This window comes from Haliotis asinina, chromosome 1 (genome assembly GCF_037392515.1).
Source record: "Haliotis asinina isolate JCU_RB_2024 chromosome 1, JCU_Hal_asi_v2, whole genome shotgun sequence".
In the NCBI taxonomy this organism is placed as follows: Eukaryota; Metazoa; Mollusca; class Gastropoda; order Lepetellida; family Haliotidae; genus Haliotis; species Haliotis asinina.
In genome coordinates, this window is record NC_090280.1 from 63,152,909 (window position 1) to 63,171,688 (window position 18,780).

At 41.0% G+C, this 18,780-nt stretch overlaps 1 protein-coding gene across 1 annotated transcript; it reads left to right on the plus strand.

Annotated features, from left to right (window-relative positions):
- The first annotated feature begins 782 nt into the window (after positions 1 to 782).
- LOC137295810 (lactase/phlorizin hydrolase-like) lies at positions 783 to 18,511 on the plus strand. Its single transcript, XM_067827367.1, has 17 exons — positions 783 to 1,027; positions 3,908 to 4,065; positions 4,320 to 4,450; positions 5,847 to 6,104; positions 6,694 to 6,874; positions 7,717 to 7,953; positions 8,797 to 8,926; positions 9,776 to 9,960; positions 10,839 to 11,051; positions 11,841 to 11,945; positions 12,155 to 12,285; positions 13,329 to 13,586; positions 13,952 to 14,135; positions 15,582 to 15,821; positions 16,080 to 16,209; positions 17,250 to 17,431; positions 18,258 to 18,511. The coding sequence occupies exons 2-17, from the start codon at positions 3,909 to 3,911 to the stop codon at positions 18,455 to 18,457; spliced, it is 2,922 nt and encodes a 973-aa protein (XP_067683468.1). The 5' UTR covers positions 783 to 1,027; position 3,908; the 3' UTR covers positions 18,458 to 18,511.
- The last annotated feature ends 269 nt before the right edge of the window (positions 18,512 to 18,780 follow it).

The window sequence follows — 18,780 nt, forward strand, 5'->3', positions numbered from 1 at the left end:
TGTCATATGGTGGTGGTCGGTAAAAATGGTGTTGTCGGTAAATATGGTGGTGGTCTGGGGCCAGGCAATCCAGTGATCAACATCATGAGCACCGTTCCCTGCAATTTGGATACGACGTGTCAACCACGTCAGCCCTCACCACCGATCCCGTTAGTCGCCTTTAATGAAAAGCATGGGATGCCACGGACCAAGTCTAACCCGGTTCTCCACGGGTCTTAAATTAATCGCTGATCATGTTATAGGACTGAGGAGTAAAGCTCGAGCTTGACCACATTTTGATGGACGTAACGTTGCTTCTGAGCCACAAACGATAATAGCAATACGATAATAAGACTAAATTAAGCGCGTTAGGACCCCCTCAGAGCTAAGATTTGTGAAACTGGGCCTATATTTCAAAGCTCTCTTAGCACTAAGATAGTTCTAAGTTCTATGCATTAACATTAACGTACGATTGTCTTAGCGCTAAGAGAGCTTCAGCACCTAGGCCCAGGCCATATACAGTACACTACCTTTTGAACGAACACGTTTATATCGAAATGACGGATGTAGCGAAGAAGGGTTTGTTCCAGCCAATGCAGTGTGTGGATATTCAACATGCGTTCACAAATGTATCACTGAGGGGTCCCTGAAGTGAGAAGTCCGTTAACAAGGTCGGGCATGGCGTGGTTCATCTAGAAAGCCACAAGTTATTACAGGCAATGCTGTGTGTGGGTATTCAAAAGGCGTTTTATCAATTGCAAAATAGTGGTCAAAATTTAATAAACGTATCACTAAAATCATTGAGGTGTCATTGAAGTAAGGAGTCCGTTAACAAAGTCAAGTATGTCGTGGTTTCTCTGGAGAGCCACTTTGAGTTTCTTGAAATCCCCAGGTTATCAGTAACGCCCTGAAAACTTGAACGTCATGACAACTAAACGTGAACGTGGATTGTAGAAACAGAAATAGTTCTACGACCTGGTGTTTAGACCTTGCCAGTGACCTAAATTTTGATAACACGCCACCCATAGTTTTAGAGTTGGGACGGCAGGTAAGTGTCATCTGTTTGCTAGTACATGTTGGTGAATTAATATTTAACAAGTTTTGGTTTCAACAAAATCTTTAAACCCACTATAGCGTCATTGGAAAGTCTGTTCCATCACTGGATTGTCTGGTCAAGATTTTATATGCACACAGGCTGAACTCAGACTTCAGGTATAGTGTTGTAAAAAGTTGGACAACAAACAAGCACTTACTTTTTGTGCAAAATGCTTTCGGATGACATACCCGTGAAGATCCGGATTAAAATTTGTTTTCAGCAACTCGTGCTTATCTTAAGAGGCAATGATCAAACTCGCTGACTTGGTTGGCTGACGTCATCGTATGCCAGTTGCGTAGATCGATGTTCATGCTGTTGATCAGAGCTGTTGTGTGAGGCAATATGATTGGTTGAATAATGCTACAAAACCACGAAATCGTCCACACATTTCACAGTGTACGAATACTTTTCATCATGCATGCATTTTGTATAATCTCACATTATAGAGATAGTCTGTTTCGGTGATGGACTCCACACTCAGCAATATTCCAGGGGTCTGTTAGTAATATGGACCAGACAATCCAGTTATTGACACTAACATCGATCTAAGCAGTTTGGAGACGATGACATGTGTCAACAAAGTCAGCTAGCATGGGTTTCTAAACATCGATTCTAACCCGGATCTTCACCGGTTCTGTTTTGAGAAACATAAACAACAGAAACATAATATTGTTTACTGGTACTTATCGGAATCGATTTTGTTGTTTTTTCAACACTCTGCTAAACAAATGTGATCACCTCTCACGGAAACCAGTGACGTAAGATGGCATATGGCGTCATATCCAAGGAGTTCAGCAACAAATTACTGATAACGTTTTATTTCCCAGGGTTGGTAAATATGTATACGCTTCAAATTCTACTCTTGTTATTAAGTAATCAACGCCTTGACATTTTTGACGCTTAAACCTAACAACGTCGGTTTCAAAATGTCCATCAACTACTTAAAAGAGAGAACCGCAGATATGAAAAAGGTCACTATTCACCTGCATATCAACGCCTGCAGCTGAGATGGCGATCTTTAGTTCCTACATTGATAATGGTATTCATGCACACACTCTAGCTACTACCAGGACGACTCCCCGGTGCCCGGCCATGTTGAAATAAGATAGCAAGGAGGAAACATGTCTTGGTTGACGCAGTCCGCGTTGTGATATGTTATTGATGTCAAACTTGAGGTAAAACCAGTTCACCTATACTTATCCCTACAGCACTTGCAGTTCAAGTGTTACATCCAAATATATCTAAAATCAGATTTTAAAACGAAAACACAACGTTTATGTTCCAGCATGCTGGTATAAGTTTAGATACCCGTAGCAACGATCCAACAACATCACATAAAATATTCACTCAGTAGGTTGTCTCGAATACTTGATAAACTGAACCTTCCTCCAGATCTCCATTCGCCTTCATAAAACATCAGTCACTATCTACCAAAGCCGATTATTGGGTAAAACACGGTTAAAATGACATAAAGTGAGTGAGTTTAGTTTTACACCACTTTTACCAGTATACGCTAAATATCACAGCAGGGGACACCAGAAATGTTCTCCACACACTGTATCCATGTGAGAAAGAAGATTTTTATGGATATCAACTTCCATCATTGTTATCATAACTGTTGGCTTCATATCAGTGCTTGTTTATGCTGGCTTCCAGCTTTCGTTAATTCATTCCACTTGTTCCTTTGTTATTGTTTACCTGTACATATAAATATAGCTCTGTACCCTATTCTCATTCACCTGATGAAGGAGTAAGCATTAACTCCGAAACATTCTGTTCTCATAATAAAGAAGTTGATATCCATAAAAATCTTCTTTCTGTATTTCACTTCTAAACGCCCTTCAAAGACCTTTATCCGTGTGGGGAATCGAACCAGGATCTTGTCCGTGACCAGCGAACGCTTCAACCATTGGGCTACCTCACCGATTCCTAATGGCTGGGAAACACAATTATATAGTCAAGAAAGTTATAAAGATTCGTGTGAGCAAAAACCATATTTTATTTCAATTAATCTTATTGGACACGCTGTTTTTTTTCTAATTTGACACCAAAGCGGACTCATTATATGATGATGCAACACTATATTAACATTACTCAATGATACCATTGTTTATTTTCATTTCAAAATATAAAATTAACAGCAATGCCATAACGTAAAAATAACTCTTTTTCATCCGTCAAATAATAGTTTTGTAAATATAATTTATATATTATATAGATAATTCGTAATTTCATAATTTGATTATTTTACCAAAAAGTGCGTCAGCGTTGACTGTCATCTTTGAAGATCGGTGACTTCGACGACATACATGTTGAAAATTTAAAAAGTAATAAATTGAGTTTCATAAAAAAATATTCTGGAAAAAAATCATTCTACATTTTTGTCTCAATTTTCATAGAACCAAATTTGTTCACAATACGTTATTACTAACCCGCCGAAGGCAGTCTGTTGGAAGGATTGATGGTTTATAGACAAACTGCAATTTCAAACCTATCTTACAGTGTTCCAACTAACTTTTAAAAAAACTTACTTTCTTTTACCCTTCTCTTGAAAACATTATCGGCATTCAACAGCCTTGAAGATCTGGGCTGGAATAGGTCTTCAGTATCCCAAGCTGAGACCAACGGGAACGGGTGCTCCTGCTCGCTGACCACGTCATCATATCCCGATACTCATGTTGTTAATCAGTGGTACGTCTGGTTCAGACGCGATTATTTACAGACCGCCGCTCTATGGGTGGAATATTGCTGAGTGTGGCGTAAAACTAACCTCACTCACTCACTCACTCACTCATTCACTTCCATACCTTCATACAAAAATTCCGTTTTCAGAATGAAGAGGATAATATCTGTTATTATCTTGTCGGTTCTGCATCTCGTCTGTGGCAAGGTTTCAGATGATACCTTCCTTCTAGGAAAATTCCCAGATGACTTTGCGCTGGGCGTGGCTACTTCCGCCTACCAGATTGAGGGCGCCTGGAATGCAGATGGTAGGGATAAATACAAGATGGTGAGATGTAAACAATTCAGTACATCATATGAGCTTTTCTCAGGTACTGAATGTCTGAATGTTCTAACATGTTTAAAATGCATTTATCTTTGAGTAGGAATGACCTCATCATGAAAGTGTGTATATGACTACCAAATTTTAGTTTGTAGTATATTTGGTATAGCACATACACGCTAAAAAAGATTTAACCAGCCAACCAACTGTTACGTATTATAAGACTTTCTTTACCATTAGGTAAAGGAGAGAGCATATGGGACGTGTACAGCCATGTGAAAGGGAACATCGCAGACGGTAGCAACGGTGACATCGCCGGGGACGACTACCATAAGTACAAGGAAGACGTGCAGTTGTTGCGGGAGTTGGGTGTAAGTGAAGCTGTTGTCCCCTTCCCTGCACTCCTCCCTCGTAACAAACAGTCACTATTTTTATAATGGTTTGTTAAACAGCATTAAGCCAAAAATTCTACAAAAACCTTACAGAGTTGTTATGATGTTTTGATCACGATCAGTGTTTCATTGAGTATTTTATGTTTTTTAGTTTCCGAGTAAGATTGCTAGTAGCAGTGGCATTAGTCTGAAAGTGTAATTTGTATTTGTCCATGACGAGACCTATATTTAGGTTCAGTGCAGTCTATAGATAGAGCCATATAGTATTCCCAGAAATTACCAAGAAAGTTGTTTCTGATGTATTTATATAACCTGTAGAAGTTTTATGTCAATGAATATTTTGATAATTCTCTTACATACTGAGCGTCTTCAGTGGCTTGTGAGACGTCATTACCCTACAATACACAGCTGAATGCGCATAGGTTCAATACATATCAAAGAAGGAAATCGTCAGACAGTGTATCCCAATATTCGAACACTTCTTATCCTCAATATTTCCCTTTTGGTTTATTCTATCCTTCTTTAATCCCCACGCATTAGCAGCAGGATTAAGATCACGGCTGTATCTGTGCCAATCCAATACTTGAACACTTTCGTCCGATAACCAGTGTTTTGTGTAGCCAGTCGTGTGTTTTGGGTCGTTATCATCCTTAAAATCCATTTCTTCATACAGTTTCCGGCTGTTGGGTGGTACGATGGAGGTGATCATTTAGGATGTCAACATGTTGTTCCTTTCGTCAATCTTCCTGTGAAAATACACAATGGCGTCTCTTCAAGTGATATTATCCTACAACGGAAATTTGGGGCTATACTTCCCGAACTTTTACGTCTTCCGTAGTCTAAGGGTTTCATTACATACATCCTCTATTCCCCTACTCACAATCTGACCAAGTAGCCAGCGATAGGTGATACTGAAGTTCCTAGGCCTCCTTGCCTTGTGCTCAGTCCCAGCTCCTGATTATACATTCTTCAGAGTTCTGTATTCTGTAAACAGAGAGATGTCATGCCTTCCAGCTAATTTTGCATTAGGCACATCCCTTAAAATAATCTAGAACCCGCTCTTTTCCCTTCTGCTATCAAATCTGCCATGTCAGCAAAGGTCCTGGTCTGTTTCACCAGGGGAGAAGACTCTCGATGTAGTAATGTTCAGCTTACAAGAGTTGCCTCCCACTCTGAATACCTTACTATATAACGTAACACCTATTTCATAATTCTATCATCAATATTAGGAAACAGATTTCCTGGAAAATTTCTGGGAAAAGTATATGTGTAAGGAAAGCCTTTAGATGTTCCAGTTGGCATGAAAGGTGGTGGTGCGGGAATATCGCTGATAACGGCGCAAAACAATACTCATTAGCTCGTTCCTGTCATGCAGGTGTCTCATTACCGTTTCTCCATTGCGTGGACCCGTGTTATGCCCGATGGAACCAACAACACCATCAACGAGAAGGGCATCCAACACTACCTCGATGTCCTGAATGAACTCATGAAGTACAATATCACTCCGCTGGTGACACTTTACCACTGGGACCTTCCACAAGGTTTAATGGATTACGGCGGCTGGCAAAATAGTTCCCTCATACAACATTTCAACAACTATGCTGACCTGTGCTTCAAACGTTTTGGTCATCTGGTAAGTTGCAGAGAAAGGTTTATCATTGTAAGTTGTCTTCTTTGATGGGTGCGAACCCATGATGCATTCATTCAGATACACTGGACTCGTTTACGAGACCAGTCAAGAAACCATTTCAAAACTCTATATATCGGGGACAGAGAGAGAACAATGCCTGAAGCACATTTCAAGTTTCCCTGCTGTGATATTGCTGAAATATTGCTAAAACTGACGAAAAACTAAATTTAGCAGTCACTCTGTTTTTGTGTGAGTATATATTTACATTGACTTCTTTATAAACGCCTCGATCTCCCTTGACAGTATAACAACAATCCCTTATCTCCATCCAGTGCTGGCAGATATATGCTCTTTCAAAAAAGTAGAGGAACCTGAACTTGGATAGGAAGCATGCAAACGAACTATTTTCAGAAGGAAGTGCATGTGTTGATGTGCTGTGAAGACATTCATTTTTATATCAACATTCATTGATTCAAATAAATAGTTCCGCTACGTTTGTTGAGAGTAACAATAACAATAACAGTAATTTGTTGTTAATTCTCGCCTATGTTCAACACGGCCTGTCTACAACCAGTTGTATATTACACTCAAGGTAAAACACTGGATCACGTTCAACGAGCCGTTTGTTGTGTCCTGGGTCGGCTATGAGAATGGCGGCATGGCACCCGGCATCAAGGACAACACAATCGTGTACAAGGTGGCCCACAACATCATCAAGGCTCATGTGGAGGCTTACCATACTTACAACGACACGTACAGGGCCACGCAACATGGTAAGCAGGCCCGCACCATGTACATCACCTCAATGATTACAGCAGCATGTAATGTTACTGTCAAATATTCAGGGGTCCCCAGCTGTGATATTTCTGGAATATTGCTAAAGCGGTGTATAGCCCAACTCACTCAGTCACTGCTGTCAAAAACCTTTATGTCGAAAATGTATGGACCTATGTTAATACCTCGAGTTGTCAGAGATTGCCGCCATCGTAAAATGCTAAATTATAACGGAATATGCAGGACAGTGGTGTTTGAGAGTACATCATTGAAGGTCGGTGTATATAGACAATAATTTACCTGTATCTTCATCGGCAGGGAAAATACGCCGTTCTTGTGAAACAGTCAAACACTTGTGTCAGCCGTTCATGTATGGTAATTACCGGTGTCTCGAAGTAAATTTGGTCCTGTGGTATTCTTGTATAGCATTCCGGTGATATCGATTCGCATAAAATGCGATGTATTACGAAGGTTTATTCAACTTCGACACAACTGTTTCGTTCAAATCGACTGGCAGGGAATTGAAATTTATACTTGTTGTTGGAATGGACACTGATATTGTTCTCGTGTCTTGGGTCATAAGTTTACAGTTGTTGACAAATATAAAAATATAACGAAGAAGATTAGGAGCAAAATCTGCATAGCTATGAACTTGGGGCGATACAAAAAATTTGTCCACAAAATGTAATATATGGACAGATGTAAGGTGTCGTGTTTCTCAGTGTCAGCCTGATAAAATCTTCATACTTACATCTGTTGAATTGTTCAAATTCCTGTGTATTAGAGAATCTATTTTCAGGAATTTTACTGATGTATTCATAAACGAGGACATATATTGCAGGCAAGGTGGGGATGACTATAGACACAGAGTGGAAGGAAGCTAAGACTGACAGCCAGGCCGACAAAGATGCTGCCAAGCTGGTGATGGATTTCCGTCTCGGATGGTTTGCACACCCCATTGTGTTCGGAGACTACCCGCCCATCATGAGGACGACAGTGGACAAGAAAAGCCAGCTTCAAGGCTTCAGCTCGTCCAGGTTGCCTGCGTTTACTGACGATGAGAAGAGGAGAAACAAGGGTATGATTCATACCATTCTGACTTGATCGATGTTGTTGTAGCCTTCGTATGTTGATGGGTATTCTCTCTTGTTGGGGGTTGCTTATGTGTAAGTAAGTAAGTAAGTAAGTAAGTAAGTAAGTAAGTAAGTAAGTAAGTAAGTAAGTAAGTAAGTAAGTAAGTAAGTAAGTAAGTAAGTAAGTAAGTAAGTAAGCAAACAAACAAACAAACATAAGTAAGTAAGTAAGCAAAAGTAAGTAAGTACGTAAGTAAGCAAGCACGTAAGTAAGTAAGTAAGTAAGCAAGTAAGCTATCAAACATAAGTAAGTAAGTAAGCAAGCAAACGTAAGTAAGTAAGTAACCTTCAAGGCAGTTTAACAGTAAATTAGATCTCTAAGTTCTTGTTTAAACACATGGAATAATTATCTTGAATATTTATAGTTGTAGAGGTTTTGAAGAACTGGAGAGTGAATAAATAGATATGTAATGCGTGTGGTATGTGAATGTGCTATATATATATATATATAGCCAGTTCCACAGAATAAGATACGAGAAACTTCCACAATACTCCCTGCCAAATGATTCTGGAACCAGATGATCGTAACACTTTCCAGACCTGCCTAAATCTATTACATATCTAAATATAACACACCCCTGTCCCTCAACAATCATCTACATTCACAATGCATTACACTTCGTTACGCAATCAATATCACTGCCACGTGTGATTCCGTATCTCGATCCACTCAATTTGCTTGTGAGTATTACCAAATCGGCAAACGTCTGTTGAATTGCATCAGATTTCACACCACTCTATAAACCTAATATGGTGACAAATGGTGTTTCACTCGCCCTCATTTCCAGGTGCCACGGACTTTCTTGGCATCAACCACTACACAACACAGTTGATCAGCTCCAAACCCGACAACGACCTCACACCCGGATACTTCAACGACCAGGATGTTGAATTCACATTCAATCCACAATGGCCAGGGTTAGAGATACCTCTATTTTTTATTTCTTATACTTTGATACTATTAACTACTTCGGGAGAATCTGAACGTAGGTTCGTTTCTTGTTTGTTTAACGCTACCAGTACCAGCTAGTTGAATACGATAAATTCCAGCCTAGTAGGGGAAAGATGACAGCCGGACTTTTCTTGTCAGTTATCTCCATCTCCACCGAAACGTCGTTCGGGGGAAACAAAAATGTTTCACATCCTTATGGCAGCTTTGTCGTAACCTACGAAAGCCTATTAGGTCAAATCCGTTTCTGAAATTTGCGTTTTGAAAAGTCGAAATTACGAGATTTTTCTTAAAAGTCGTAATTACGAGATTTTAATAAAATCTCGTAATTACGATTTTTTAAACTCGTAATTACGACTTTTAATCTCGTAGTTACGACTTTTCAAAACGCAAGTATCAGATACGGATTTGACCCTAATAGGCTTTCGTACGTAACTGATACTACAGCTTAAAGATTCGAGAATATTTTCAGAAAATATTTGGGATAATGAAACCTCTCAAAAGCTCATAAAGATCCGTGCTACGGGGATTGGAAATCGACTGAATTTTGTAATCGCCGCTTATTTCAGCAATAGAGCGGAAATGCGCATGGGAAAAAGCAAGCACTTCACACACAGTACACGTAGGGAATCGAACTCGGGTCTTAACGCTTTCACTATTCGGCTACCCCACTGCCCTTCACGTTATGAGCGTTACAGTGTAACGCGTACTCGTACATGCATTTTGACCCGGTGGACCTGTTGGTCCTGGGAATATGTATTTTTAAGATAAGTGGATGTATGATATTAAACATATATATAAATAAATGTTGTTTTAAGCAACGACCAGAAGACAATGTGGCGGATGGTACCCTGGGGCATTCGACGTTTGCTGAACTACGTCAAGGACACCTACAACAACATTGACGTCTACATCACCGAGAACGGCAAAGGGGACTGTGGTTCTATGGAAGACCAGGCCCGCATCGACTACATCAGGGACTACTGCAACAACGTCCTCAAAGGTGAGTGACTTTAGTTTTTCGTCGCTTTTAACATAACCAAGGAATATCACGGACACGAAACATGGGCTTCACACAATGTACCTATGTGGGAAATCAAACTCGGTTCTTCAGGTGATGAGTCGGTACTGGAATATTGCTAAAAGCGGTGTAATACTAAACTCACTCACACAGCAGAACCAGAACTGATCAAACAGAGACGCCAATTGTTTAGATTATGAGGACTTATGATCTCTCACGACCAGAGGTATGACCAAATATTAAGACATTAAAGGTAAGGAACTTATCAAATATTCAAATATTTACTAATAATGCACTACCGGGAGTCTACAGGAGCAGTTACCCGGTGCCATGATCATTACGAAGAGTTGTGGCCTGATCATCGTGGCCCACCCTCCATGCCGATACAGTCAGTTCCCACATACACTGTTTGTAACTAGTATTTTCATTCTGGGAAGCCGGATGTCGAATAGTATCCCTCTCGCGGCCACGTTCACGACTGGCCTTGTCCCAGCGCAAACGGGCACGGAGATGAAAATAGTTTAGGACTATATCAAAGGAACGGAAACTAGTTTAGGACTATATCAAAGGAACGGAAACTCTTCCAAACACGGCTACTGTATTAATAGAACGAGAGTCACTTTAAGTAAGATTCGTGTGTTGTTAACAGATATCAGTAACAACACAATGTTATACACATGGAAATGATGGCGTACTATATAGGTACGAGTTTTCTTGCAGTTCACGGAGAGACACGAGTAGTTACAAAAGACACACATACACACACCAAATAAAATTTACATTAGACGTCACTAAAAATCTGGAATTTTGTTTAAACCGGCTATGAATCACTCTCAGACTTATTACCTCCCTTTTATCAGCGATTGACGACGGCGTCCACGTGAAGGGTTACTTTGTCTGGACGCTGATAGACACATTTGAATGGAGTGGAGGGTACCAGACCAAGATGGGCTTCTACTATGTGGACTTCAGCCGCCCAGACAGACCGAGGTATCCGCGGAGGTCAGTGAAGCTGTATCAGATGATAAACAAGGAGAGGGGGTTCAGCAAGGACATCCAGAACTACAGAGCATGTACGATGATGGTTTGGTTTTCTTTTAAATTCTTCGTTAAATATTAAAAAGCAGCTTTCATATCTGTTCTACGAGTGTCCTGGTCGTTCTAAGGTTATGAAATGTGCTGTTAAGAGTTGCGTCCCTTGGAATCACCAAAGTACTAGTAATCTAGAACTATAGAACGATGGCGCTTTTGTTCTTTCTCTGTCTTTTAAGTAATTTTCTTTTGAAAAAAAAAGTTTTCAATAATACCTTTAGTAATTTTCGATTAATACTGACAACAAGCTTTAGTATTTTATTATTCCATGCGTTTCTTGGCCGTGCAAGGTTCTGAAATTCGATATTCAGAGGTGTGTCCCTTGAGTTCATCAAAGAAATACAGAACAAGAGAGCTTGTATGATGGTTTTCCTCTTCTTTATATCCAGTTAAAAATATTATAATATGGGCCCTTATTCTCGAAACGTTCGTTGCCCTATGAATTCTTAACTTTGGTCGTAGCCAATGTGTTAAGAATGATCTTAAGAACTTTGTAGGGCTACGGACGTTTCGAGAAAAGCTAACATGCTTTGTATTCTTAACCATCATTAAACAGCTTTCCAATTTAAACCACGAGAGACTTATACCTGTCAGCATATGAAATTTACTGTGAATAGTTGCCTCCCATGCCTCTGTTGGGCACGACAGGAAGGCAACGTACTGTCTTTGTTTTGTCAGTCCCATACGAGATCACTTCACGTTGTCCTCCTACATGAAACGGATACCCTGTTATTTACATAGTCACAATTTTATTATCTTTTTTAAACTAGATCCAGCTGACCGAGACACGTTTGTCTATGACCACTTCCCGGACAACTTCTTGTGGGGCGTCTCGACATCCGCTTACCAAATAGAGGGAGGCTGGGATGAAGACGGTAGCGTATTTTCTGTTATTTGCCCGGAGTGGTGGGGCTTTGATAACATCGCTCGCTCGCAACGAAATAAACCACGGGTTCCTTTCCACATATGGCCATAGAGTGTGCAGCTCCTTGGGCATATAGCATCGTAGATGTGTGCGCTGTATAAATATCATGATGATGATGATGTACCCACATGGAGTGTAAAATGTTGCGTTTGGTTTTAGGAAAAGGAGAGAGTATATGGGACAGATTCGTGCACATCAAAGGCAACATTGCCAACGACGATACTGGAGATGTTGCCTGCGACAGCTACCACAAATATAAAGATGACGTTCGCATGCTGAAAGAGTTGGGTGTAGGTATTAGTATTGCAGCTTCACTGATCTCAGAATAATATGTAACAAGTGATTCCGTGCATTTGATTGACCCTAAACTATTTTATTGGTTTGTTCCCTTAAAGAACCCGACTCCCACTACCCTGCTACTGCCTGCTGAATGTTTGATAACAGAATACCCCGCTGATTAATCATATCGTTGAGTTCGTATTGATGGCAAGACTTTTTGGGTTAATTTAATGACCAGACGATTATGCCATTTGGGTTACCTAGGCTTCCAGTATGCTAATTAAACAGAAGACGTGGTGTTGCATTTTCCCGACAAAATCTACAAACGTCGCTTAACAGAAAGAAAAATAGCAGCCTTCTCCACAAAAGTCAAATTTGGACGATTTTGAACAAACTGCTAGTGAAAGGCGGTATGCACGTCAAATGAAACAAGGAGAACAAGTCGGGTTGGTGTAAGTTAACACTCATCACGTACCCGCTCGGCCATTGTTCCAAATACTGCGCTTACACTCGTATAATACAAGCCAATGATAGCGATTTGAATCTATGATCGTTTGTTAAACAACATTTACCCTACGTTGAATTAAATTCTGAGGTTTAAATGTTCAATTGGCAAGGTAAAAATTATGCAGATCCGCAATCTAAGTCTCACTTTATTTGCTTCACTTGTTTGTTTAAAGAGAAATTCATCGGTACGTTTTCACTGCAAACAAAACTATATCAGCGGCGCAAAAACCTCACAGTCACTCGCTGTACAATTTCCCCAAATCAGCCATGCCCGTCAATTTCTACCATCCGATCAACGCGGTAGTCAGTTACATTAGCCAATGAAGCCATTTTCTGGCCTATACCAAGAGGGCACACCCACAGATCCCCAAAGACGACTCCCTTGAACGCCATCTTTTGACGACTACCATGTGTTGCCTGGCAACTGGAGCTTTCTGTTTACTACAGCGCTAGATAGCATAATTAGCGTAAATTCAAAGGAATCTTGACCTACTATCACAGAGTGAAATTTTGAAATTCAATTTGGAATTTTTATTTTATGTTTCAGGTGAATTTTTACAGGTTCTCAATTTCATGGAGTCGCATTTTGCCTGACGGGACACCAAAATCTTTAAACAGCAAAGGCCTTGCGTACTACGACAATCTTATCAATGAGCTCTTGGCCAACAACATAATGCCATTTGTTACCCTCTACCACTGGGACTTGCCACAAGCACTCCAGGACAAGGGTGGGTGGATGAACGAGGCCAGCGTTGAATGGTTCACGGAATACAGTCGGGTCATGTTCCACTACTTCGGAGACAAGGTACGCATCAAATTTCATTCGAGTTTTCTGTCGGATATCATGTTAGAGTAGTGTCCTTTAGGCGAACCAGAAAGCTGTGACTTTCGAATTGAAGATTTACCCAGATTTGTAGGTTTGTTGTTAGCGCCATACCAACGTCGGTTTCTTGCAAAGTAACTGCATCATACGATGACTAACGGGATTGGGTGGTCATCCTCGCTGGCTTGGTTAACACAATTCATCGTATCAAAATTACAAGGATCGATGCTCATGTTGAAATTCTTCAAAAGAATTGTAGGAACGCTTGTCCTTCCAGGTGTTCCCTTACAGTTTCCATGACGATCAGTATTTTTACAAATTGTTTTGATGAATCCTCGGCTATACAGGTGAAACACTGGATCACGTTTAACGAAGTCTACTCCATCTCCTGGCTTGGGGATGGCCTTGGGATATTTGCTCCTGGTATCAAGGACCCAGGTGTTGCAGTGTACCAGGTCGCTCACAATATCATCAAGGCTCATGTGAAGACCTACAGACTGTATGACAAGGTCTTCAGACCACGACAGAATGGTGAGTATTTGCTTATATATGTATGTCGTGTATATTTATAATTTTCTTTTTAATTTTATGACAGATACCTGTCAGCATTCCGGTTATTTGACGGACTGTCGAAACATTCGACGCAGTGATTGACATCATGAGCATCAAATCTACGTAGCTGTGATACGATGGTGTGCAAGCAGACAAGCTACCCAGCATGGCCAGCCTCTCCAATTAGTTACCATTACATGGTGTCCCCACAGTAAAGCTTAGGTATTTGAGGCAACGGGAGAAATGCAAAGACAGACATCTATGTAATGTAGTTACTCACATCTCAAATCGTTCGCTCGTTACGTCTGAGACCCGGGTTCGATTCCCCACATGGGTGCAATGTGTGAAGCACATTTCTGGTGCCCCACGCTGGAAAATATGCTTCAGTTTGATGTTAAACTAAATTCACTCACTACGCCCGAACACTCATCATATGCACATTCTTTGGTCCCACTATTCTTAATTCTGCACTAAGTCAGCTCCTCGGTGTCAAATAGTCCATGGAGGGCGGTGGGGTGGCCTAGTGGTTAAAGCGTTCGCTCGTCACGCCTAAGACCCGGGTTCGATTCCCCACATGGGTACAATGCGTGGGGCCCATTTTCTTGTGTCCCCCTCCGTGATATCGCTGGAATATTGCTAAAAGCGGCGTAAAACCAATCTCACTCACTCACTCACTAAAATAGTCCATGGCGGATATTCCTAAATCTGAATAAACAGAAATAACTACCGTTTATATCGATACATGGCAAAAGTCTCTTTCTTCCCGAGATAAAGGTAAATTATAACGTCCCAGGTTGCTTAACAGGCCTCTGCCACGGCTTGTGTTTTGTGTACTAGACCTCAGACACTCCATGCTGGCCCATTGCTATTGAGCAAACATGTGTCCCCGGGTGGTCCTAATAGATGCTTAAATGGAAAGGGTGGTGCATGGGCTCGGTATTATACTCAGGCGATGGTACTTTATCCAAAACAAGTCCATTCAAATACATCCCTAAATATGACTTTCTGTCCTCTACAGCAACTTCTGCTGGACAAAGGGAAAACTTATAGGTATTTGATGTGTGCTTCCGTTTGAAAAGGTGTTGAGTATCAAATTATCTTTATCAGCTGTCCGTAAAGATCCGGGCTAGAATTTGCCTTCAGTAACCCCTACTTGCTATTGTAAGAGGTTTACGGGATCGGGTGATCAAGTAGGCTTTAACAACAAGCAACTCATTCGACGGGATCATTGGTGATGATATTAGTCACTGTATTGTCTGGTTCAGACTCGAATATTTACAGATCATACAGTTCGTGTATCTCTCATTGTGGCGTTAAGCAAACAAAATGAAAAGAATTATATTTATATATGCATTGTTCTTTGAGTTAAAACGTATCCTCAGACCCCCCTTCATAAACACTACCTCGCTGTACATCATTATTCAGGTATGGTGGGTATTTCGCTTGACATTGAGTGGAAGGAGCCTTTGACCTCCAGCTCGGCTGACTTGGAAGCCTCACACAGGGCCTTGCACTTCAAACTGGGCTGGTTGGCTAACGCCATATATGGCAACGGCGACTACCCGGAAGTGATGAAGCGTTACATTGACCGCCGATCTCGCCAGGAGGGGCTCAGACATTCCCGACTTCCGGTCTTCAGTGCCGAGGAGAAGAAAAACAACAAAGGTAGATACGACACGCAGTTGTGTGTTATCGTTTCGTCCTCTTCACTGTACTAGAATAGACATTGACCACACCCTGCCCGCGAGCATGTGTTTGTAAACTGCTTTCAAACATCGATGACGACAGTTGATCGTGTAATGTAAACTCACTCACTTATCGACGAGATCCATCTGGGATCAATATCCATCTAATCATTCCATCACTCATTATTTGTCTTTACGATCTGGTCTCTAATAGCACCGTTTCTGTTTGCCACACCAGGGTCCTACGACTTCATGGGCCTCAACCACTACACCACCGACCTGATTTCCAACAACCCATCGCCTAGCACAACGCCTGACTATGGGGAGGATCCGGAAGTAGAGTTCAGGAAGGACATGTGCTGGCCCAAGTAAGTTGATATATGTAGTACTAGAGGCTGTTTCAAAGGCATTTAGATGTTGGAGGAATCAAACTAAAAGTGCTTTATGGTTCAACTTCTTTATTATACAAGGTCACAACGTTTCGAGACAGATTCTAGTCTCTTCTTCACCTGAAACGTTGTGACCTTGTATAATAAAGAAGTTGAACCATAAAGCACTTTTAGTTAGTACTAGAGGCATTAAATGAAAACAACATCTACTTATTTTATCTAATATTATGTATTTAAGTAGTGTGGTGTGGTAAGCAAGTGGTTAAAGCGTTCGCTCGTCATGCCACAAACCCGGGTTGGATTTCCATCATGGACATGAAGTGTGAAACCCATTTTTATGTCGCCTGAATGTTGCTAAAACTAATCCCACTCTCTCTTTTAATCCATAACTACAGTTAGATGTGTCGGGTGTTTTCTAAGATACCTAGAGTGGATAAACATTAAGCATCTGTTACTATGTGTGTCGGGGGCGGTGGGGGAGCATAAAGGGTAAACCCTTCGCCCATCACGTAGAAGACCCGGGTTCGATTCCCGACATGGGTGCAACGTGTGAAGCCCAGTTCTGGTGTCCCCCGCGATGATATTTCTGGAATATTGCTAAAAGCGGCGAAAAATACAGACTCACTCATGCACTACTATGTGTCCACAAGTCGTCCATGCAGGTATTGCTAGTTTGACGTTAAAGTCTGTACAGTGGCAGAAAGTGACAGATAAATGACCGAACCGTTTCCTCATAGGAGTGTGTGGCATCATGATAACTGAAAATCATTGAAAATTGTAATCATTTTCATACACATGTATTATATAATTTCATTATCTGACATACCATACAGAAAACTAAATCGATTGTCTTAGATATACTACAGTTACTTCGCAATAGGTCCTTGACCTCCTTTAGATATTTTTGCATTTTTTATGGGTCGCCATGTCACCACATTGTCACCTTATTCGCCACAAGATTGGTAGCAGTACCAGAGAGTAATGCGGTATGTAATGCGGTATTGTTCTGTTGTATGCAGAACGGCAGCTGATTGGTTGAGAATTAACCCATGGGGTATCAGGAACGTCCTGAAATTCATCAAGAATTACTATGGCGACTTTCCCATCTTCATCACTGAGAGTGGCTCGGCCGACACTGGTGGCTTGGTGGACGACCAGAGAATCCAGTACTACAAGTCCTACACCAACGAAATCCTTAAAGGTAAGGATGTTCTCCTTGGTGCGGGACCTAGAGTACGCCATACACAAGTTTTAGTTAGTGGCAGCTATCGAGCTGGATACACAAAGTCTGGATGATGTAACGTAGCACTTGGCATATAACGACATCTTTCCTACACTTGGTGCCACTGTAACTGCTTCGAGTATGGACTTTAATATGTCATAAATACGCAGTGAAATACAAATAACTAAGTCATTGTGACCTCGTTATTGGATGCATTGTTGATTTCATTGTTGGTCCGTAATTCATCACAATGTTACTAGCTTCACAGTCAGTTTCTTAAATGTCATCTCAGCACTGTTACCAGGTTCATACTAAGTCTGAAATACTTCATTTGAGCTTTGTTACCAAGTTAAGTCTGTAATACTTCATCTGAGCATTGTTACCAAGTTCACACCGTGTCTGTTAAACTTCATCCCAGCACTGTTACCAAGTTCAGTCTGTAATACTTCATCTGAGCATATTTACCAAGTTTATCGTAAGTCCGTAATACTTTATCTCAGCATTGTTACCAAGTTCATTGTAAGGCTTTAATACTTCATATCAGCACTGTTACCAAGTGCATACCAAATCTAATATAGTAAGTACAGTATAACTCTGCACAACCTCATCCAAGCAAAGTTACCGTGGTTTTGTGTATGTCTGTAGTACTTCTTTATCTCAGCAATGTTAAAGAGTTCACCGTAAGCCTGTTATATTTGATTTCATCAATGTTACGCTGTTTGATGTACAAGATCAAAATGATAGGGAAATGGTCACCAACAGACACAGGAAGTCAACACACAGTAACCTTTCCCCTCCTTTACAGCCATCCTGTGGGATAAAGTAAATGTTGCTGGATATACCGCCTGGGCGTTGATGGACAACTTCGAGTGGGCCAGCGGATACACTCAAAAGTTCGGTATATATTCAGTCAACTTTACGGACCCGGCAAGGACCCGGACGCCTAAGAAATCAGCATCGTACATTAAGAGCCTCATCAAGGAAAATGGTTATGTAAAGAACTGAAAACTTTCAAGACACCAAACTTCTCTGTAACAAGAATAAAGAGACACAATTAAATACTTACGTGGCATAAAGTGATTCTCCGCCAACCCGGACACTAGCATATGCAATATTTGGGTTTACACTTTCTCCGTAAAGTACAAATTCTTGGGCATTTTTGATTAAATGTTATTTTTTATACTTACCTAGTTGAAAGCCAACAATTGCCCCAGCGCTCCCCGATGCGCTCAATCTCTCTACTTATACCACAGAGAAGAGAGACGACCCTGTACGTAACTGAGTCGCGACCCCCACAAGTCACGTGACCCCTTGACACCTCATTCCCT